At 40.2% G+C, this 17,804-nt stretch overlaps 2 protein-coding genes across 7 annotated transcripts in view; both read right to left on the bottom strand.

Moving 5' to 3' along the window:
* Positions 1–2,692, bottom strand: part of SCG5 (secretogranin V) — a 31,186-nt gene extending 28,494 nt beyond the window's left edge. The window contains exons 1-2 of one of the 5 annotated variants that reach the window (XM_030482345.1): positions 2,093–2,692; positions 633–865 (exon numbers count right to left, since the gene is read on the bottom strand). In XM_030482345.1, coding sequence (XP_030338205.1) covers positions 633–846 — 214 coding nt within the window. In that variant the 5' untranslated portion in view covers positions 847–865; positions 2,093–2,692. Of the gene's footprint in view, positions 1–632; positions 866–1,321; positions 1,763–1,952 lie in introns of those variants that run through there. The other 4 variants (XM_030482343.1, XM_030482348.1, XM_030482346.1 and 1 more) reach the window with 4 other exon arrangements.
* A 1,081-nt stretch (positions 2,693–3,773) lies between these two features.
* ARHGAP11A (Rho GTPase activating protein 11A) lies at positions 3,774–17,458 on the bottom strand. Of its 2 annotated transcripts, XM_030482341.1 has the most exons (12): positions 16,883–17,458; positions 14,296–14,366; positions 13,867–13,963; positions 13,049–13,299; positions 12,366–12,526; positions 12,114–12,260; positions 10,288–10,362; positions 9,440–9,607; positions 8,047–8,182; positions 7,611–7,719; positions 6,684–6,831; positions 3,774–6,365 (listed from the first exon to the last, which is right to left on the bottom strand). In XM_030482341.1, the coding sequence occupies exons 1-12, from the start codon at positions 17,009–17,011 to the stop codon at positions 4,795–4,797; spliced, it is 3,063 nt and encodes a 1,020-aa protein (XP_030338201.1). In that variant the 5' UTR covers positions 17,012–17,458; the 3' UTR covers positions 3,774–4,794. The 2 variants fall into 2 exon arrangements, with proteins under 2 accessions (XP_030338201.1, XP_030338202.1); XM_030482342.1 differs by lacking the exon at positions 10,288–10,362.
* Between the last annotated feature and the right edge of the window lie 346 nt (positions 17,459–17,804).

The raw sequence follows: 17,804 nt of genomic DNA, 5'->3' as shown, positions 1-17,804 counted from the left end.
TGAGATCAGAGCATTCATCACAGCAACATGGTGCTGAGGTGATACTTACAGACATAGGGAGAGGAGCAGCTTTGTGCGTCGTCTCCACCCCTGCAGCTGGAGCCTTCCCCCTGCCCACAGCCCTGCAAGCTCCAGCACTGATCCTGTACCACAGACACTGCATAGGGTGCTGCAGCACATGGGAAGAACCCCCATATAAGGTTTCTCCCTTTTTCATGCATGACACTGCAAACATAAGATCTCTTCTGTTCTGCAAACATTTATAAAAACCCACGAGGTATGAGTTCTATAGGTCATATTTGTTTCATGTGAAACAATTATGTTATATATTTATACACACTGCTGCGGAAGTTTAGTAAACCCACTGTTTTGAGGTACTAGAGAGCAAATGCTTCTAAGACAGTATGAATTTCTCTACAAAGCCTGTACATTAAAAAAATAAACCACTTCTGCCAAAATCATTACATTAAGGAAGGTAAAAGATGGATGATGATTCTAAAACAAAGATCGGGCAAAAAAATGGTGAAAAAGTCCACGATATGTTCAGGATATTCTGCATCTGTATGCAAAACAGTAATTATTACTAAAGAATACTATTAAATTAATCATAACTCAAAGCAGAAATTAGCTACCTTCAATGCTCTGTGGACCAACCAGATTCATAGCCTGGTGTGCTGGATATTCTACCCGGGGTCTGGCAATGCCCAATTGCTCCATAACGCCATGGAGGAGCCTCTGAATGTCTGCTTCAGAAACCCTGTCAGGAGTCCTAGGGCTGTGGCTAAAAGCTGAAGCCAATCCAAATGCCAGCAGAAATATCATGTTACAAAGCAAGGCAGGTGTCATTCTGGCAGCTGCTTTTATCCTGTGAAAAAGAAAGGAATTTTATTATAAATGATAGTGGGGAAAAAAGTCCAGTACGCATGCTGGAAATAACTTCTGCTCTTACTACCTCACACCACAGTTCATTACCACAGCTTCTAGGGGCAGCTGAAAGTCTAGCCAGCTGAAAACTGGAGGAGAAGCAGGGCTAGCAGGGTGGATGGGTTCTCGTCTTCTAAAAAAAAAAAAAATTAAGTAGCAAACCGCAGAAATAAATTTTCTGATTTGTGTTTGCCCATAGCATTCATTTACAGCCACTGCAGACAAAATGGATCCACTGTTTCATTTAATGACACTACATGTCCCCTCCTGTTTATTCTGTTTTATAAAGCTCTGGGCTAAAAACAAAGAACCCTTCATCCTGGAACTGTGTTTTCCAAGCTCTGAAAAATTAATCACTCGAAACTGCTGAACAGCCTGGATTATGTTTTATTGGTACCTTAAGACAAGAGGCTTTCTGCTTCATGTGCATCATCTTCCTCGCCTGAAGCAAATAGGTTTCATTTTTGTCCTTTCACTAAATGGCTGCACAGCGTAGTTTAATTAGGCAAAGAAGAAATAAAAACATATCAAGCACCACTTACTGTCCTCTTTGAGAGGCTGAATTTTAACCAGAACGCTTATTTCTTAAAGCTCCATTTCCTCTCGCATCAGAGAATAACTGAAATGCATCACTTCCAACCCCTTGAATAAACAAAAATCCCTGCGGTGCTCCTTGCCTTTCTTAAAACACACACAGCTGCCCGATTTCTGCACGCCAGACGTTTAAAGATGTTCCACTGCTCCAGCCGCCCCACGTAAGGCACCTGAAAACGTCTTTGAGACAAAAATGGCTGAAAGAGCCAAGGCTGGAAATATTCCCCGACACGCCGGTGCGCGGCTCCACCAGAGCAAAGCACAGCACACCCCACACCGCCCATCCCGCTCCATCCGCCTCTGCAGGAGAGCGCTGCACGGGAGCCGAGCCACCTTTTTCCTATTTAGATGGAAAAAGCCTGCTTTCTACAAAACATCCCCCGTCAACATGCACCCGAGCAGGGCTGCCGCTCCGCTGCCCGCACCTCCCGCACCTCCGAGCAGCGCCCATGGAAAGCTGGGCCGTGTCTCCCCCGCTTCCCTTAGTACCCAGGGTGGCTCAGCAGCTGCAGGAGCCCCCCGGACCGTCCCGCTCCGCCCCGGGCCCCGCCGCCCCGGGGAGCGCCGCGCTCACCTTCCGCTCCCGGCGCGACGCTGCGTGTGCGGCGACTCCGCGGCCGCGCATCCTCCGTGCGCAGCCGTAGCCCCTCGCCCACCTTCCCCCTGCCGCCAGGCCCCACCAGCCGCTGGTCGGTACCTGCCCGGCTGTGTGCTTGCTGCATGGACCTGTCTAGCGAGGAGATGACACAAACCTTGGGGGGAATCTTAGAGATCTTCCCTTTCAGCTAAACACAATAGTCTAAAAATAAACTGAAGGTTGGTGGTGTGTTGACGGTTACAGAAATAAGACATTACACATCCCTGTGACTGTCCGTATTCCTGCTGTGATTTCTCTCCCCAGAATAATATGATCAATGGTCTACTCACAGAACGATAGCTTTACCTAACTGCAGGTATACCAGGTAACAACATGGCAACCATCTCCAAGCACTTGCAGGTGGAGGACTCCAGGTTAAGAAAATCTATATAGATCATCCGTAGCAGAGGCTAATAAAAAGGCAACTATAAAAGTATCTTGCTAAATGGAGTCTGTCATTTAACAGCACTTGGCAAAACAGTAATTTCTAAAGGCTATTTTATGTCACAGCTTCACTGCTACTGACATGAATGTGGCACATTCCATTTTAGGATAACTATCTACAGAAACGCTGAGATTGTACCCCGTAAACCACAACAAATCCATGAACTACACTTTCAAATGTTTGCTGGTCCCTGGGACATTATACAGGTCTGAAATTTGCAGGATTAAGCAATAGGGACCTCCACTGGCCATTTAGTGCTTCTAATCTCCCTCCAAAACATAATAAACTTTATATAATGGTTGTGTACCTGAATTGTTCTGTAGAAACTCTAAAAACAGGGCCTCACCTTTGACAATCTTTCTTAGCTTTCAAAATACTTGGTAGATATTAACAGAGAAAAACCCCTAAAGTCTTGCTCTTGCAAACATAAATTGATGTCACAAGTCACTATTACAGGACTCAGAATTTATTTTCTTCCTTTATCATTTTCTGTCCTATTTCCATCTCTACCTCCTTGCAACAGCTATGACAGCTGGCAGTTGCTTTGCTGGGCCATATTTACCGCGGTGATATGATACAAAATGTGGTGCTCTGGTGCCCTCATTCAGCCTAGTGAGGGATCTGGCAGCACCAGTGAAAGGCAGAGGGTAGCAGCATGCTCCCGAGAATGGGGAGAAGCTGCGTTTTTTTACGGTGGCAAGCTATTAACACTGGCTCCTTATTTCATGAAACTGGAGCTTCCAATATTTAACCACAATATCAAGCAACCTTGTTAAGACCCTCTCATGACCCCTTCCCTAATTAGATCTTGACAATAATCACTCAGGGAGGGAGAAGGTTTCTACCAGATTGCTGAGCTGAACTGATTTGGCTAGGAAGTTGGTGGATATGTGGGGAAGGAGGCAGAGCATAGAAAGCAAACAAGCAGAACTTGCTTGCTTGCTCAGTAACATATCACAAGAAGTTTAAAAGCCTACTCCTGCTAAATTATGTTGTACCATACCTTTTGCTAGCTGTGAGACTTACCAACATGTATCTACTATGAATGCAAAGAGCCAGAGCAGAATCACTTCTGACCTAAATATTTCCAGACTTACTCCTTTTTGACATCCACAGTCCGTATACAATAACATAATCTAAATTTCTAAGTCATTATAGAACAGACTCAGAAAAGAGACACCACCAATGGTTTTATTAAAACCAAAATTATGCAGTGCTTTCAACTCTTACATTCTGCCAGTAAGCAATTCGCACATACAGAAAGCTAATGAACAGTTTCAAGTGTTTACTCTTAAATAATTTTACAACCGATGACAAACAGTTCTAATTCCAAAAGATGTAAACATTTGCTTGTGCAAATCAACTTTTAATACACTATGGCTTCTTACATCCATCTCTTGCAACATTACCAGCATCTAAAGTCTGCTTCTGAACCATCTACTTAACACTATTCTACTGCTCTAAAAATAAGTTAAAACCATCCTGCCATATTAAGATAAAAACATTTTACTGGTCACAACTGAAAATACTTGGTACCTATTGCAGAACACATTGCTGGATGAAGTTTTAAGACTTTTCACTTTTTGGATGAACTACACATTTATTTTGTCTGTGTTACAATAATTCTCCAGTGCGTACATATTGCAAAATATGATTTACTCAACAAGGAAAATATGCTCCCAATTTACTCCAATAGAAATAAAAATACACTGTGTCAAAAGAAGTAGAGCTGGTGTAAGGTCCAACTTAAAGTAGTGCTACAATACACTTAAAACTAAGCAGTAAATTTAACTACCAATACACAAGCATCAAGACATTTTCTTTCACATGTCTGTTAGCTTTGTTTTAAATGTCAACATTTTTTTAACTTGGTACTTAGTCTAAAACTGCAAAAATTTTGGGAGATGCAGCATGTTTTCAGAAGCTGAGATAATCAAGTATGGGATCTAACAAAAACATTTGTAAAACTAGGTTATTTTTGGTTTAGATGTCAATTTCATTTGGGTGAACTGAGTAACATTTGCAAAAGTTTCAGTAAATGAAGAAAACATCAAGATAAACTGTTATTTGTACAAGTTTACGACTCATACAGTTAAAAAAATAAAATACAGAGCTAAAACAATAATCATACAAATTTAGATTTTCCAAAGGTTAACCAAGTTACAATAAGCCAAATTAACCATCATACTTGATCTTACAAGTCTACAGGTTTTGCAGCTGGTAGCAGTTTCACTTTAGATATTGGATTCTTTGGAGATCCTCTATAACAAACTCTTTCTTTTCCCGGAGCACCTCTTGCGATTGTAGATTTTTCTGGAATATTTATATTTGCATTAACTTTTAAACTGGATTTCACTGTTTTGTGATTGGTTAGATCTTCTAGAACAGACTTTGATGGATGAACAGTCGCTTTCTGTTCGTGGATTCCAGCAGTTCTGACAGAAACATCAGGCTTGTCTGATGGATTTAACAGCCTGCCACATGATTTGGATGTTAAGTCTAGCTGCTTATGAGATACACAAACTTGGTCATATGTACTTTCACTCCTGAGTGGCAAAGCCACAGAATTCTTTGAGGGCTTTTCTGTGCACGACAATAGTGCAGAATCATAGCTCAAAGATTTAACAAGCGGTGAACCAACATCACTCGCTTTAAGCAGCTGAGTGCTTACAGATCGTCTGTTAGCCTCCAATAAGGAATTAATTCTTCTTACAGACTGTCTAACAGGAGTACGTTGAAACTTAAGAGCTGGTTTAGTTTTGCTTGCAGAACTCTGATCATTTAATGAAAGCTTGTTAAACCATTGTATGTGGTCAGAAACCTTTCCATGGTCAGAAACTGTTGATGGTTTAGTTAAAGTTTGATCAGAATCTTCAGGTTGCAAGTATTGGTTGCCTACTTCATTTTGCGATTTGGGCAACTGTGAAGTAGGAAGCTGTCCAGCCACAGGAAGTTTAGCAGTACCTTCTTCCACATTACAGCCTTTTACCATCCAGTTTTCAGCTGTTAGTGAATGCGTTAATTTTACTTCCTCTTTCCTTCCAAAGGTATCCAATTTGTTTAAGTCATCTTTTGATGAACTGTTCTGAACAGCCAGCTTGTCTTCCCTGGCCAGTACTTGCGGAACAGGAAGTTCTGTTGCATTTTTTATAACTGGCTTCAGGACCTGAAGTTCAATCTCAATAGAAGTTTTGAAGTTTTTTTTCTCCAAAAGTTTAATTTCATCTTTTTTTGATTGCTGTTTATCAACAGCATAAGATTGATTAAATTGGTGCGACAGCTCTCTGGATTTTGTATTTGCTAGATGTTCAGAAACTTCTTCAGCTAACAATTCTTTCTTTGGACTGATCCCACTGACACACAAGGTTTCCTTTAATGTTTCACCTGCTACATCTGAGAAGGAAGACTTTGTATCACCTCTCAAATGGTGAAGATTACTTCCAGATGCAGAGAAAGCTTGCTTAACTTTCAGCAATGTTTCTGCAGTCAAATTACTTTCCTCTTCACAAAGTTGCAAGCTGTTGTCTTGTTTGCTTGCAGCTGTGGATTTGAATTCATCTGGAATTACTGGTGGCTTTCCAAATATCAAAACAGATTCTGAAGAACTGATTCCCGTTTTAGGGTGTCCTGGCAGAATCCCCTTATTTCTGCTGATCACCTGAGAATCTGCAACAGTAGGACTATTCCACGACATCCGATGAACAACTTTATTGTGACATTTTGGACTTAGCAAGTTTTCTTCTGACTTGCTCACATTCTTTGAACCTTAAAATAAATATCATAGTGTTTAAGAATACTACCTCATGATTGTAATGATTATAGGCAAAATTCTTGCTAAAAAACCTTAATTATCAAGGCAGCACTGAATTTAAAGATGCTACTGCTCCTTTAAGTTTCAGAGATGTGAAAAAAAAGATTGTAATATTAAGAACTGAAATCACATATCTCATCTTGCTTAACAAGAGGGCTACTAAAATACACTAGAAACACAAGCTTGTCCTAAACTGATCATTTTTCTCCAGAAGCCACTAACTTTTATTCATAAAGGTTTTCCCCATCTAACACATTCTGTTAGATGCTTACCTTTCTTAGGGAATTTTTCACTGACACACGTGCTGAAGAGTACATCTTTTTTTGCACATTCAGTTCTGCTTTCCAAACCTTGCTGACTTGCAAGACGCCTTCCAATATTTTCAGATCTGTTACCAACTGCACATCCTGACACAATATTCTTAAACAAAAGGCATTCATTACTTTCATATAAACTTGTAATGGAATCTCATTTACAGAGGAACCTCCAAGGAAAAGGCTATGTAAATCAGCCATAGCAGCCTTTTCTTGGCTATACTTCATCTCCCCTTGATTCTCTGTAGACCTAGGTAGGGAACAACCCACCTGCAGTAAGGTAGGCTTAACTACACTCTGAACATAGCGATTCTGGGCATACGCTCTGCAATATTAGAATTCCAGAAACTGAGACCAACTGATCACAAGTGTGGCAGATCAATCCCAGCTAGCAAGGAAGTTCCCATTCAGCCACTTGCTCATTCCCTCCACTCTCCAGCAGCATGATGGAGGAAACTGGAAAGGCAAAAGGGGCAGGGGAAACAAAACCACCCCTATCTCCCAAAAAGATCTCCATCAAACAAAAAACCCCCACAAACTACCAAACCCACAAGCGACACAAAAGCAGTCACTCATGACATTTAGACCAATGCCCAGCAAACCCCGAGTAGCGGCTACTTTGCCAACACTCCCCCCATCCCAGTTTTATTGGTGAGCATGACACTGTCATTGAACAGTTCCTTGGTCAGTTCAGGTCAGCTGTCCAATGTGTCCCCTCCCCTAGCCAAACCTAGAACAAGCTGAGCAGTTACCACTATGAAACTAAACCCAGAGCTTCTTGTCCTTGATAGCAGGTCCTTCCTGCTACTGAAACTACAGCGCCCAAAACTTGGGATTAAAATTTGCACAGTAACAAGACAACTAGGTTAGAAGCAGAATACTTACCATTTCTCTGTTGCTTTTTCCCAAACCAAACTTCAAGCGTAACGACCTACGAACCATTTCTTTTCGGCTAACCTTTGGAGAAAAACAACCTGTCTTTCCTGATTCAGCCCTGGGAAGACAGAGGGGAAGAAGTGACACTAACTCTTTAGGAAGGCAATGAAGACATATTGACACTTACTTATGGCTATTTCCTCTAGTTCTACTTCTTCTATTGCCTTCTTGCCAGGCTTTTCTTATAGGCACAAAAGGTTACTATACCAGATCTTTTGTTTTGAGCTCCATTTTGCCACATTAGAAGATCTGGTGATTTTAAGATACTATAAAAATTTGGTATGTTTTGAACACCAAGCAAGATTGAGATTTTACACATCATTAATCAAGGGCTCTAGACCTACCTTTCCAATTTATCTTTAGTTTGAGAGTTAAGGCAAATTACCTGTATAATTTTTTGCTTGCATGTCTTTTACTTCTTCTATTCCCTGTACTAGACAGATGATTTTCATCAGCAGTTGAAGGAGACAGTGAGATTTGTGATGGCTCAAGACACACACAAGGGCTTGCTTCAAAATGAACTACGGGAACAAAACCATATTTACATGATCTTAAAATAGTCACATTCTTTTTTCAGATAAATACTTCACAGTTAACACAATAAGTTTTTAAACAGCACAGATTTATTTGCTTGTTTTGTGGAGTGCTGGCTTGAAATTATTTTGACTTCTATTTTTCTTTAATATTAAACAAAGCTGTTGCTTGTAGCATCCATAGAAGCAGCTGTATTGCAATCAATTGCATGCTACTGATATTACTACCTCAATTAAATTTCCACACTGTTATCATCAGATCAGTTTCCCAAACTTAAGAGCTCAATAAGAAAAATTAGATTCAGTTTTATTATTTGCAGTGTGGTTTTTTTTTTTTTTTTTTTTTTTTTTTTTTTTTTTTTTTTTTTTACACACCTAGCCAGAACAGTTAAAGCAACAACAAATGAAAGAACTGCTGTTCTACTAAACATTTTTTGTGAAAGAGATGCATTACTTCTCTCTTTAGGAAGTGTCATTGATTTAGTTTGCTTATCCATAGAAATGAGAATTTCATGGTGAGCATGAAACGGTTTAATACAGCAAAGCAATTCTCAACTGAGGAAAAACAAACCCTGATCTTCAGGCAAATCAAACATAGCCAATCCAGAAGTTTCTTTTTACTCTAACTTCAGTTGGCATCACATTAAGGAACCAAACAAAAATAAAAGAGGATTTGCAGAAAAGCCTGGAAGCACTCTAGTAGAGTGAAGTGGTATTAAAACATTGTCAAAAGTATTCCCCCCCCCCCCCCCCCCCGTAGATTGAGGTTTTTTAGGATCTAGAGAAAATGAGAGATGATTGGATTCAAGAAAAACTTTTATAACGGCAACAATTACATTTCACTTAGAGCTAAGACCAGCTATTTAAGTATTTAGGAGAGAGAAGACTACAACTTTCAAAGGTTGGAAGCATAGGCAGTCTTCATAGATTTGTGTGCTAAGACACAAACACGAGTATAACCTAGGTGATACAGAGGGACTGAAAAAGATAAAAGGACATGAGGATGGCAGATTTGAGAGATTAATAAAACAGAAAACAAGAAATAGATTTCACTTAAGCTCAACCCATATAACACAACAGTCAGTGATGAACATAAACACAGACTATTTACTAAGACAGAAAGTAGTACAAGGAGCACTGTTAAGTGAAGTTTATCAATGACTGCCTAACAAGAACAAAAGGCAGTACATTTAAAAGCCATAAGCAACCTCTTCAAGCAGCAAGGAAGAAGTGAAGGCACTGTACCTGATGCTGGTGTTGAGCTGCTGGTGAAAATACTACTTGGTAACAACTCAAAAGCAAAGCTATGCTTTAAAGATCGTCTCTTCTTGCTGGACAAGCCCTGAGAGCAGTCAGCTGGAAGTTTACGTTTGGTACTTGGAGTAAGAACCACTGGAGTCATGGATGAAAGGACTGAAATTAAGAAAACCAAATTTGCAATAACAACTTAAAAGGTTGAGAGCTTACTAAAATATAAACAGGGGTTTGTTTTGTTTGTTTTTTAACTCTGAAAGAGTACTATTGCAAAAGCTCAGCCAAAGTGCATGCATTTTGAACAGGCAAAGCAATCAGTATAGATTAGGGGTTGGTTTTATTTTGTTGTTTCGTTGCAAAGTAGAGTACCAGCAAGGAAAATCCAGGCCTACGCATTTATAACATAATGTAGGTATATGGAGGGGAAAAAAAAAGTATGTAGTAAGGAAAAAAGTATATAGATATATAGCCATCTTATGTAAGTTTAAGAGAGATCAGAAGTGAAAGAATTTCAGTCCTGGCAAATTCCCAAAACGATAAAATGCTGCACTACTGCAATGAAGCCTTAGCGTGCATTAGATAAAAAGTGCAAGTTCAGTTCTGTAATTCTAGAACCACGCACCCACTGCTGCAGTGATTGTAGCTGCTCCAAGAACTACAGTAAATGCAATATCCTCAATAAATATGTATCTATATTCAAAGTTTTAAACTACTTAAACATAATCACTTCAACTAAGTTCTAGTTCTTCAGTTGAAAAAAAAAATAATTGTAGAATATAGTTGACAAATCCAGAAGATACTGCATAGGCTTTATTTAGTACAAATACACCAATACCTACCGCTGCTGTGTTGTTGCGGTGTAGTGGAGGGTGTTCTGTTAGATTTAAATTTATTCAATGCTCCACTAACAATATCTGAAATGCAAGACACACCGAGGAATCAAATTTAAATATGAAGTTTGTCTTGCTCTATTTTCAGCTCAAGTTTAACTTGTATTCTTTCAGAGAGAAAAAACAAATCAGTTTAAATGCTTGTTTTATGTAAAGAAAACTATAGTCCAGATCTTCTCACCAAAATGTTTATTGCTTTCATAGTAGCTGAAAAATTCTATTTTCCTTAAGAAAAAATAATAAAAAAAAAAAAAAAAAAAAAAAAATAATGCACGGATGATAGAAGTTTCTTGTAGAAAATTCTACTGGTCATTATAAAATTATATGCCTTGTGATTTCTTTTAGGTAAACCTAGCAGGTATCCATTCAAGTCTTCCTCAAAGTCTCAGCGACTTTCTCACAGTCATCTTGAAGCTGAAAAGCTCTTAAAGCTTTGACGTTAGGCCTGAACAGAAGTATGAAAGGAACATACAACTTCTTTGCGAACTGTGTTTTTGTTTTGGGGTGTTATTTTTTTTGAAGGCAAAGTTACACCCAGCAGAGTAGTTTTACCCAGCATGAAGTTTTATGTCTACCCTGCTTTTAAAAGTATAAAATTGAAGTATTTTTATTAAGTGCTATTGCAACCTGCAGTCCTAGCTCATAGCAAAGCTTAGCAAACTACAAGCCTGTGGTATTTCATTTATGGTGTCTAGTAGCAATCAGGTAGTTTAAAAACTCAGCTGTGAAAAAATAAAGTGTAATACTACTACGTTTTACTACATCTGGAGAAAGAGTAGAAGCTGCCTACTACCAGAACCTATTCCACAGAATTAACAGATTTTAACTGCTTCTCCTCAAAATTTTAACATTCACAAATATTTATCACTTTGTGACTCCAGGATGATGCCCCTTCTTCAGAGTGGAAAAGCATATTGCACACACACGGGGGTGTGTGTGGGGGGGGGTGTGAGGTGGAATAAAATATCAGCCTTGGCTAAGTATATACAATAATAAAACCTTAATTTCAATTGCTGTCATGTTTAATATTCCAGGCACATGAGCTAAATACATACTGATATTTTTATAGCAATACATACGAGATTGGTGTTATAGTGGATTTGAAGTCAAGAATATGTGTTCCATAGTATTTCTTCAAAGAAAATGCAGAACAGAGAACATACCACTTGACTGGCCATATTCGGCAAAGCAAAGAAACTACTGAATAGCTAAACTGAAAAAACAAAAACCAAAAAACCTACACCAAAAAAACCAGAATCCCAAATCAAACCATACAGATAGATATCAGAGAACACAGTATCAATATCCAATTGAGAGGTATGCTTCAAAATACAAATTAGTTATCCCAATTTAAAACATACATGCCATTTATATCCTTGCCTTCTCATGATCTGACTTAAAGTATAAATATTTAAGTTTCCAAGTATATTTTCAAAACTAGCAAGGAAAAAAAAAAAAAAAAAAAAAAAATCTTTACTTTATCAGTATTCTGTAACAGGATCTGGACTCCACAAAAAGCCAGAACATGAATCTGGCTTCATGAATCTGAACACAAGCAAAATAGCTTCCTTGTTAGACAACAGACACACCAGAATAAACTTGAAGTAAATGTACAGTAAAGATTACTGAGGTCTTGTATAGATTTTACATCAAACCAAACAAATTTCCCAAGCCTCTATTCTGCTTGTGGAAGCAGCATGTGCTTAGGATCATCAAACCTCAAGTTTCAAAATAATTTTATTTTAGTTGCTGAAACTTTCAGACAATATACCTACCCCCAACACTTTGGTGCCTCCTCTTCTTGCATTCACTAGGAGATTCATTTTCACTGTCTTCATGGCCCCACAGCGAGGGAGTAGATTGAAAGGCATCAACACCTAACATCGCAGGAATCTTTTCCAAGATTAATTCTGGTACTTGTCCTGAATTAGTTGAGAAAGATTTTTTTTTTTTTAAGTTATCTTAAAAGTTGAAAAGCTGTATACAAGTATGTCAAACGACATTTTGATAAACATTTATCATCTTACCAATTTCTGCTGCATGGTCAATAAGTGTTTGCACAACGCCAGCTTGCAAGCGAATTTTTTTTCCTGTACTGGCTGACATCTTTTCATTTTCATTTGAGTGCAAGAGGTTGGGAGCGAAAATCACTGCCAGATTACTGCTATCCATTCTGTTTTCATTTGATCTTAACAAGAAAAATTTGGGGGTTCACATAAATTATCAGGACATAAGCAGTGGAGAGAGAGAGAACACCAAATAAGACAAATAGAGTTTGGGGAAAAAAAAAAAAAAAAGTGGACTCATTCACTTGAGTGCTTACATACTGAGAATAATATGTGTAGACTTACGCATACCAGGCTAAGTAACCACACAACTATATTATTGAAATCAAGAGGTTATAGACCCTGGTCAGTTCTGGGGAATGCAAGACACCACTTAGATTATGTTAATTTTATCAGTCACTCCTTCTGCTTTCCAAAGTAGTATGAGGAATACAGCTATGGAAGAATGGAACAATGCCTAGTCTCCAGCAAAATACAGTTTCATTAAGGTAACACTTTGGATTTATGAAAGAAAAAATGATGACTGAATTCTAGAGAATGCAGATAAAGTCATAAACCACTCACAGAAAGTTATAGCAATTGCCTGGAAAGAGAAGTCATTAAAGGAACTGGGAGATCTCTGCAAGGACTCTTCTTACACTGACCTTAGGGACACAGTTCTCAGAAAGTTGAAAAAGTATCTCAAAGCTTCAATCGTTCTGTCAGCCATCAAACATGACAGCAACACAGTTGCAGTTTTCTTCTCATTTCCTAGCTGCTGAGCTTTGAAAAGGCCTTCCTGCAGGTGAGGTGGAAGGATGGGTTCTGGCAGCTCTCTAAAGAACTGTTTAAGAAGTCCTGCAACATCACATGGCAGTGCAGCTGAGAGGCAGTTTTCACCTTGATCCAGTTTACTCTGAAATTGTTCATAAGAAAGACGATTTGAAGTCTTCAATATACCATCAAGATTCCTAAGTTCAGGCATTAATCCTCTAGCCCATATCAGAGCAGACAGTCACATCTTCCCCATTTTTTAGTTTCAGCCTTGTCATGTTTTACTTAACTACAGTATCTACAAAGAGACCCAGATAATGTTGTCAGACCACATGTGTTAATTTACGTATTTCACATGTGCCCATTCTTCTGGGAGAACACTGCTAAACAAATAGCTTTATGGTATCCAGTGTGCATAACTGCCAACAAGTTTGTTCAGTCACAAGTGTACTCTCGCCTTCTGGAAAGCTGAAAAAATTCCGGGGGGTGGGGGGGGCGGAAAAATGGAAAAAGTGAAGTTTGCCAGTTTCTGGACCAGAGCTCTTCTCATTTCTAAAGCAAGTAATATTACCTGTCTACTTCCAATATTAAAGCTCAAATATGACTGGAGTCCAAAAACTAAAACTTGCAGATGACCAAGTGAAATGCAGATTACTTTTTTTTATTTAAAGGGGGAAAAAAAAAAAAAAAAAAAGGCTTTAGAGAATACCTTTAAAGCTTTTAAACGAACAAGAGATCCAGACTTTCTGAAGAGTCCCTCGGTCTGAACATGTTCTTCCAAATACTTACAAGAATCAACAAGAAAGCTGAGGAAAGAACAGTAACATAGTAACATAGTTCTGACACTCAGAATAAGGTTTATATTTTTCCAGAAAAGCTATTAAATGATAAATGGATAAAACATACATAGGATAGTTTTCCCCCAATGACAAGCAGTATAAAGAAATACAACTGAATGATAGCTGTGGCTCTGAATTCCCATGTGACTTCTGCCTCCCTTCTTCTCCAACTGAAACTATCCTTATATCTCCCATAAGCTTTAGCAGGCTTGGAAAAATATGTTCCCTCTTCTAACAAGAGTTCAATACTATAAAGAGAACAAAGTAAACATAAATCTAAATATAAAGTGTTAATTTACCTTGGAATATGACCATATTCTGGCACAAGTGATTGCGGTAACGCATGAAAAGATACTCCAAAGATCTTACCCTAAAACACAAAATTCAATTAACGTTATTCAAAAGTTGACAGGATTACCAACTACATGCTGTCAGGAAAAGCACGTATTCCACAAAGTACAAAGGGAAGGGTAGTTCAGACAAAGAATAGCCTCTCAGATAAGACACATAGGAGGTATTGTCAGGAAAAGAACTATCTCCTCTAGCTATCTGTGCCTATGCTGTTACAGGTGACACCGTAGATTACAGTGAAAGAAAAGAAAGGTTTTCTGCAGTATGTTTTGCACTTTTTATTTTACAAGGGGACCATTTACAGGTAAGGTCCCCATATCAGTAAGGATATTAGACTGCTCTGGAATCTCACCATACCTTTTTAAACTGACTAAATCTTATTTTTCTTACAAATCAATACGACACACTTGGAATACATTTTTAAGTGGTGGTTTTTTCCTTCAGATGATGCATCTAAGATTGCTGATTCAAGGAGGATTAAACTCAACAGAATAGTCTAGAAAACTGTTCTAAACTCTAACATTTAGCATCTGTACTTAAACTGTTACGACTCTATTGTCTCATAGCAAGAGATCAGCTTATCTGTTACATATTAGAAAACAAGCAATTTCTTCAACATCTATTGATGCTCACCTACAGCATTTAAAAAAAATGCTTATCCAAGATTACTGCACAGTTGTTACAGTTATAAAAGCCTACATTTCAATGTTACAACTTGTACTTTTATTTCTCTGCCCCACTTCTTTTCTACTGGTATTTGCTGAACATGCAATCCAGCCCCTCCCCAAAGAGAAGAGGATTGGGATCATACCCAACTTGTTATCAGAGATGAATGCAAACTCTTAGTCATTTATACCTGAAATTCAAAGTGCTGACCATGTTGAGAAAATAGTTAATCAATAACTAACCCATTAGGCCACCGTGGGCCTATCTGTCCTGCAGAAAACAAGTATAACTCAATGAGGGAAGAAAAGCAACATTGTCATTGTATTCCAAGTTGCTACTAAAAAGTACCAAAAGAAAACTAACTCTAAGAGACATAACATCTGGGTTTTGGGTTCCCCCCCGCCCCCGTATTTACAAGATTACGTAATAGAGAATTGCAAGTGACTTGTAATGCAACATTCAAAACTTGTAACCAATACCCTCACTTGACTAGGTTTTGTTTGAAACATCATAAGCAGCGATTTAAGTTCTTGAAGTTGTCTGTTCCTTTACAATAGAAACAGAATGCACCCAGCAAAACAATATACTCTATACCTTTGCCTACCTTGCTCAGCTGCTATTTAAACATACATTTTCTTCCCCGTATTTAAGTACCACAGACAGCTATATACATATTTTTTATCATCACATACATTTATTATTCACAGTTCTTATTACCTTCCCTTCAAATGGGGCGGGGGAGGGGGAGCCTAGAACCGCATGCTTGATATGACTTTTACTTTACCATTGCTCTCTGCATTTCCAAACAACTCAACTCAAACAAGTTTTTGCAATTTCCCTGGCTTACATTGAACCAAGGGTCACTACAGCACTTTGTAACATCTTCTCAGCCTTACAGAAGGCTCATTGTGAGAATGCTCAGTTCTGAGCCATATCAGTTGCACAGAGATCTTGGTTAGGATGTGGTAGCATCCATGCTTTAAGTTAGTCTACCAGAAAATCAGTCTTCTGAAATGGCCTTCAATGCTGTATAAACTGGCATCTGTTATGTCTAGTTTTAATTAAGAGTACTGAGGCACAAAGCACACGTTTTCCCTTCAACAAATTCAAAGTAGGTATTTAAGGTAACAGGACAGATTTCACTCCTCAGAGCACAGACCTCTGGACCAAAATACATATAGCCATGTCTTATACTAAAAGTCTATGAAAATGAAGCCCTTCAAAGCAAAAATCTAAGGAATCAAGTAAAAACAAGAGACACAAAGCTTTTAGAAACAGTAGATATGTATTCCGAGAAATAATACAATGACAAAGATTTAAATTCCATTGTGAGTGAAATAAAGCACACTAAAGTGTAAAAAGCTCCTGCACAGATCAGAGGCATGCATGCGTGTCTAAGTGGCTATCAACTACATCAACAAGAGGAACACATGTCGTTCACCATCCAGTCTGCCTCGCAACATTCAGGTCCTAAACGGGTGTGTGTGTGTGGAGCGGGGGGAGGAATTCAGCATCACTAAACCACTATCTAACTAAATCACGACATGGCCACCCTTAGGACCATCTGAAGCATTCGCTTGCTCAGGAAAATGGGGGAAAACCGACTTCCCCCCTTGCAGGGATTCAGCCGCTTCCCCCCCCACCAAGAGAAGGCTATGCCCCATCAGGGGCAAGCAGAAGCAACAGCGTTACAGTAACTTCCCCGGTGCCAGAATCGATGCCCACCGAGGACGGAAGGCCAGCTTCCAGGCTCAAGTTAGCTTTGCTCACACAGCAGAAGTCTCCACGCTCACCCACCCCGCCGCTGCCCGGCCAGCGGGTATCCTCCCCAGGCACCGCAGCGTCACCGTCCCCCTCAGCTGCTCTTACCTCCGCAGCCGCCGCTCTCGGCTGCGCGGCCGCCTCCAGGCAGCTCCCACTCTTCACCTTGATTCCGTACGAGGTCCGCAGCTCCTCCAGCACCGCCAGCCGCACCAGCCTTCGCCTCTGCTCCGCCATCCCAGCGCCCAGCGCCCGCCGCCACCTCCCCACCCTCTCACACCCCGCTCGGCATCATCACGACCTCCCGACGTCGAGCGCAGCCCGACCACCCTCCACCCCCGCGCCGCCGGTTACCGCCTGGCTCAAACCCAGCGCCTCGCCCCGCCCGCGCCTCCGATTGGGGCGCTGGCCATTCGAAATCAGGCCCCCGCCGCCCAACGGCCGGGCCGGGTTGCCCATGCGACGCCTGATTCCTGCTCTTCTTCTCAGTCTCTCTCAGCTATTAAGACTTTCGGGCGATCGCGCTGGGCACCTAAAAGCCCTCCGTCCAGGCGGCGGGTGCTGGGGCGCTGTGGCGGCAGCGCGGCGTTTGCTGGGAGTTCTCGGGGCCGGTTGCTGGGAGGCGTCAGCGAGCGGCTGAGCGCAGCCGGGGATGCCGGGGCTCTGGGCAGCGGGAGCCGGGGAGAGCCAGCGGCCGGGACGGAACATGCGCGGCAGGCAGGGGAAGGGCATCTCAAACACGGTAGCCGATGCGTTTCCTTCCCCTCTCCCCCAGCAACTCACAGGCCAGCGTTACCAAGTTTTAGGGTTAGCTTGGTTGTTTACTTGGGAATAAAGGTTGGTTTGTTTGCTTGACAGTGAATTTTAATTTAAAATAGTAAACCACCGCAGTTTTGTGAAGAAACGGAATTCTTAAAGGAGAAATGAATACGCGGTGTCAACCTTGATTGTAATGGGATAGAAAAAAGATCGGAGGTCTTCACAACTGCTGTAGTCAGTGGTGTTGCTTTCTCCTGCGTTAGCTTTGGTC

Source organism: Strigops habroptila, chromosome 4, assembly GCF_004027225.2.
Source record: "Strigops habroptila isolate Jane chromosome 4, bStrHab1.2.pri, whole genome shotgun sequence".
Lineage (NCBI taxonomy): Eukaryota > Metazoa > Chordata > Aves > Psittaciformes > Psittacidae > Strigops > Strigops habroptila.
Note: the sequence above shows the minus strand (reverse complement) of the source record. Positions and strands in the feature narration are given on the sequence as shown.